Source organism: Gossypium hirsutum, chromosome A07 (genome assembly GCF_007990345.1).
Source record: "Gossypium hirsutum isolate 1008001.06 chromosome A07, Gossypium_hirsutum_v2.1, whole genome shotgun sequence".
Lineage (NCBI taxonomy): Eukaryota > Viridiplantae > Streptophyta > Magnoliopsida > Malvales > Malvaceae > Gossypium > Gossypium hirsutum.
The window spans coordinates 12,287,536-12,293,102 of NC_053430.1; the positions used below are offsets into that span (position 1 = coordinate 12,287,536).

At 30.0% G+C, this 5,567-nt stretch overlaps 1 protein-coding gene across 1 annotated transcript; it reads right to left on the bottom strand.

The window, feature by feature from the left end:
• Positions 1 to 95: 95 nt before the first annotated feature.
• LOC121232118 (UDP-arabinopyranose mutase 1) lies at positions 96 to 2,644 on the bottom strand. Its single transcript, XM_041117577.1, has 3 exons — positions 2,236 to 2,644; positions 757 to 1,176; positions 96 to 668 (listed from the first exon to the last, which is right to left on the bottom strand). Exons 1-3 carry the CDS (start codon positions 2,575 to 2,577, stop codon positions 336 to 338), a joined length of 1,095 nt encoding a protein of 364 aa, XP_040973511.1. The 5' UTR covers positions 2,578 to 2,644; the 3' UTR covers positions 96 to 335.
• Between the last annotated feature and the right edge of the window lie 2,923 nt (positions 2,645 to 5,567).

Genomic DNA, 5,567 nt, shown 5'->3' on the forward strand with positions numbered 1-5,567 from the left:
AATACCCAATGGAAAAGTAATTGTCAAATTCAGATACTAATTTAAATAAAAAAAAATTAAACTTTAAAGTAAATGCAATCTTCTTCGAATCAAAATTCCAAAAAAAGGAATTCATTTTATTAATATTATAAAAACAAAAATAAAGCTAATGAAGTTTTTAATGCTGTAAACTAAACTTCATGGAACATAAAAAACAATAAAATTACATCAAGGTCCTTCAAAAATCTGTAAAAAAAAAAACCCCATTATAACATAAGTAATGGTACAATAATAATAATAATAATAACTCAACAATTGCAACTGTGGCTAATGAAGATCCGCTTTTTTTCTCTTTTTTATTTTGCTTTGCCATTTGTTACTGAAGAACCAGTTGGGTTAAGCTCATCCCAAGCTTCAATCCATGTGACCATAGCCTCAGCCAACTTGTCAAAATATGGGTCAACTTTGCTTAGCTTTTCTTTGACCTGTTTAGCCAATTCAATGTAACATTTTTGGACAGTGGTGCAGTCTTTTGGAAGTACAATTTGTTGAAAAAATGGAATAATCTCTTCTTGCCAGAAAATACCCTTGTATTCCTTCCTTAAGTTCACAAATGGGTTACTTGCTTTGCTATGGTAGATATACGGTAGCCCGGTTTTGACCCCGAGTGCTAAATGGTCACATATCACCTACACAAAATCGTCGAATGGAGGTTAGCCGGTTACCTTGTAATGAAATTTGAAAATTTATAGAACGGTTTGGGTTTTGATGATATACCTTGGTGCACCAACCAGCCCACATGTCATCGTAACGACCGATAGGTTGACCGTCTCCCATGAGTCCAAAGTACATTGCAGGGCCAATGAGCTCACGGTCAAATGCCAAGTTCATACCGCACATAGGGAACAAAGTACCCTTTGGAATTGTCAAGACCGCGTCAACAAACCTAGTGTTCCTCTCGAGAGGCTTGACAAGTTGAGTTGGTGCGTCGTAATCTGGGATGTTTAGCCATAGGCCATGAGAGACGGCAGTGGGAACACCCTCGCGAAGACTGAAAGGGTAGCCACGAACGAAATCAGCACCGTCTCTGAAGGGATCATATAAGGTGTTGAAGAAGAAGGGTGTGGATGGGGACAATAGGTTCTTGATGTGTTGCTCAAGTGCATTGATTGCTTTACCAGATGGGTCCTTAGCAACCTAAAATCATAAACAATATACAGAATTTTTAGAATCCGAAAGTTGTAGATCACACTGCAAATCAATTATTTAGAAATTAGAAAGGTAAATTTTCATATGATAGAGCATGTGCTAAGCAGCTAAATGACCATTCCATGTGAAAAATAACTTAAAAGTTTTTAATCGTAAAAGCATCATAGAGGCACCTTGTACTAAGAGTTATATTGCATTTTATACCCTCAACTTAAAATACGTTAGATCAAAGAGCAAATTAACGTGATTGATGGAATAACCAAACAATGACATGTATTTATGTATAGAGACCAATTTTTAACCCTAGAAATGGATGGAATTTATAACAGAAATGCAATCCAACTCTTAATACTAAGGCTTCCGTAACTCTTAATACTAAGGCTTCCGTGGTAGTTTTACCTTCTTTAGTCAAATGAAAATAGATGAAATCACAATAGACATTCCATAATGCAGCATCATGCTATAAAAAAAATGCATAAATCAATTCAAATTATGAAATTATTGAGAAGGTTATTACTTATCAAATCGTTTCATATTTTTTATACAAATTTTAAACTACTCGTAATTTCCACATTCTCGGCAGGGACAGTGAAGGAGGCAGACAGGGACACTGGCTCCAAAATGACAAATTATCATTTTACTTAGTTTGATGGTAAAAATACACTCAGATCCCAAAGTTGAAAAAAAATTCAGTTTAATCTCTGTAAAATTTTAAAAAATAAGCATATACAAAGGCTATCCATATTGTGCACAATATGGTCATTACTCATTTCTAATACCCCGAAAATAAACTACTAGCTTCCTCCCTATGGGTCATTCCTAATACCAATAGAGCTAACACTATCCATATTGTGCACATTCCTCTCAAAATTATCAATTTCAATTGATAATATCCAATCAAAACAATGAAAAAAAATTCATCTTTTGACCAAAACAACAAAAACCCAGAAACCAAAACATCTAAAGATCAAGAATTAGACTAAAATACCAAAAACCCAGAATCCAAAACATCAAAATAAGATAATAAAAAAGAAGAAGAAAACTTACAAAACAGTCATCATCAATGGTGAAAATATACTTCTTCTTAGACACCATATAACCAAAGCAACGACAAGCAGAATCCTTGAATGAAATGCAAGAAGCTTTAGGACCCAAAATCCTATTAATATCATTCCTATTATAAAGTTCATAACCAAAACCATCAGGGACTTTGATAGTCTTTGAAGGATCACCATCTTGAACAATGATGAGATGGTAAGGTTGAAAAAATGGTCTCCACATCTCAAGAAAATCTAAGTTTCTTATAGTTGGTATAACAATGTCAAGTTCATCTTTTAGTTGAGGTACTGCGGGTGCTGCTGCTTGGGTTGCCGTTGCTGGTTCAGCCATTTTTGGATTAAAAAACAACAAAAAGAATGGGTTTTTTTTTCTTTTTCTTTTTGAGGGATTGGGTGAGAGGGAGATTTTGTGAATTAATGCGAGTATATATGGAAGGGGAAAAGAATGGCACGTGCGAAATGAAGTGGTGGCACGTGTGAAGAGACGTGCTTAAATGTAATTTGACTTCTTCAAAGAGGCAAAAAGCCTGAATCTAAGGCTTAAGGCAATTTCAATTGTTTTAAGGGAAAATTGTATCTGAGGTCACTAAATTAGTAGTAAATTTATGTTTTAGTTATTTAATTTTAAAAAATTACAAAATGATTATCATTGAATAATTCAAAAATTTTCATTTAAAGCCACCGTGCTATTAAAATCATTATTGTATTGCTTTCTATGCTCACATTGCCTATACCAATATCGAAAATTCTCTTCCCTTTCTATTCTACTCTTCAATTTCTTTTTCATGAAATAACTTTAAATGTCACAAATTTGTGAACCAATATCCAAAAAACTTTCTTCTTTAATATCCGACATTGTCCATTAGATCAACTTGAATCTAAGGTATATTTTTCTACTCGTTGATGTGTATTGATCTATCGTTCCAATCGTCGAATCATCGTTTAGAGTTAGCTAGTCAAAAAATTTTTTTTAAAAAAGTAGCATCCTAGTAACTTAAATAATTTTTTTTGAATAGTTTAGTAACTTAAATAAAAAATTTTAAATAATTCAGTGATTATTTAGTAATTTTATGAAGTTTAGTGACATTGGGTATAGTTTACTATTTTTTTAATGTAAGGGTTTATTTATTTATTTTACTTCTTGAGTTAATTAGATTTTTAAATTTTAAAATGTTGGAAGTCAACAAAGTATTAATATTATGTTAACAAAGATAATTAATTTATTCTTTGATTTAATGTACAAGGACTAATTTATTTATTTTTTAAGTAAAAAAATAAAATATAATCTAACTTCTAATACAAAATCCAAATGCAATATTAAAAGTTTTAGAAGGCAATAAATATATGCATTTCAACCTACCATTGAGAGAAGGAATGTGTTGCCATAAATGTAAATATTCCATCTCTGCAATATATTAATTTTAATGTGTTTTCTAAAAAGAAAATTGACTTTTCCTTCCCATGTATAACAAGTAGTGGAACAACTGGGATGCATGTATGTCTACATGAACCTATTAAAAATGGGTTTGTTTTTATTATTTAATTAAATTAAAAGACTAAAATATGAATCCATGTGCTAGAATATGTAGATTTATTAATAAATGCTGGCATGTTAGAGTCATTATTCCCAAATTGTTTTCCTCTGCCTCTTTTTATATTTAAATTATAATTAATTAGAAAATTGAATTAAAAATATATGCATGTATGTCGACGAATAAAAAAACATATCTTAGATCTAATACTTTAATATGATAATTAGTGTCGGAAATCAGAAAAAAAATTATTTAGATTTTGTTTCGAAAGTTCATGACGTTTAAAATTGATTTATAAAAAAAACTAAACTGTAAAAGAAAAAAAAAAGGAGAAAGAAGAGCTTTTGCTTAGTATAGACAGTGCGAATGGAGAAGACTATGTATTAATGATTCTAACAATCCACTGACTTAAATGAATATTTTTGTAGAATTTAGTAAGGGTGAGCGTTTGATCAAATCGAATCGAATGAAAAAATTTTGAGTTAATCGAGTTGACGAATCATATTTTATCATCTTAATTTAATTTGAAATTTTCTCGAATCAAATATATTTGTTCGAGTTAAATTTTAAAAAATAATTTTGGGTCCTTGTAACAACTGTCACCCATCGTAATAAAATTTGTCCACCGTAACCAAATTTTTTATTACCTTTCATCACCTCATAATTTATTTATTAATCTTTTATATATGGGTTAGCTTCTTTTCTTGCTTAGTTGTTTCAATTATCTTCATATTCTTGTCACTATATATTTTGGAATTAAAAAATATATTAAATGTAAAAATGTGATTTTTTAATAAAAATTATTTTTAAAGATAAAATGTGAAATTGATACCAATATAAAATTTTAACACTAATATTTTATGGCATCATTAATAATTCAATTTTAATATAAATATTCAATATGACTAAACCATTCAATAATATAAATAATATAAAATGTGAAATTTAATTTAATAACATAAATAGTAGATATAAATAAAATTATTACTATTTATATTTAGGGATTTTTTTGGATAATTTTGATTTTTTATTTGAGAGTAAAGAGTGAAAAGTAAAAGTTTAGGGGTAAAATAAAAAGTTTTGGAGAGTAAAAGTTTGAGGGAAAGTAAATAGGGAGAGTAAAATTTTGGAGGAAAAATATTTAAAAAAAATAGGGGGATGGGTTTGGGGTAGATGCGGGGTGGGATGGGAAGAAAGTAAAAGTTTTGGGGGAAAGTGGGAGGGAGTAAAAATTTAGGGGGAAAATAAAAAGTTTTAAGGATTTTGGGGAGTAAAATTTTGAGGAAAAGTAAATGGGAGAGTAAAATTTTGGTGGGAAATGGATTTTAGGTAGATGGGGGGTTGGGATAGGAGGGGAGTAAAAGTTTTGGGGGAAAAGTGAGAAAGAGTAAAAGTTTTGAGGGAAGAATAAAAAGGTTTGGGAGTTTGGGGTAAAAATGTAAAATATTATAGTTTGATATTCGAATTATTCGAGTTATTCGAATTCGAAAACTAAACTCGATTCGAACTCGAAATTCGAAAAAAATTCGAGTTGACTCGAATAATTCAATTCGTTTAACTCGAAATTTGAATTTTTTTCGATTTTTTTTAGTGGAATCGAATTTTGCTCACCCCTAGAATTTAGTGACAATTTTATAACTTTTTAAAATTAAGTGGCCCAAACATAAACTTAATAATAATTTAGTGAACTTAACTATATTTTACCCTTGATTATTTTAATCCAAAACTTCATGTTACCCACAAATTTATGAGTTGAATTAAGCTGATCAAGTTGTGTAGTATAATCTAG

Excerpts from the sequence above, each read along its gene's own strand:
- LOC121232118 (XM_041117577.1), bottom strand. The coding sequence starts at position 2,577 with ATGGCTGAACCAGCAACGGCAACCCAAGCAGCAGCACCCGCAGTACCT. Across the intron at positions 1,177-2,235 it reads CCATTGATGATGACTGTTTT|GTTGCTAAGGACCCATCTGG; the intron begins GTAAGTTTTCTT and ends TTATGATTTTAG. Across the intron at positions 669-756 it reads GGGCTGGTTGGTGCACCAAG|GTGATATGTGACCATTTAGC; the intron begins GTATATCATCAA and ends GATTTTGTGTAG.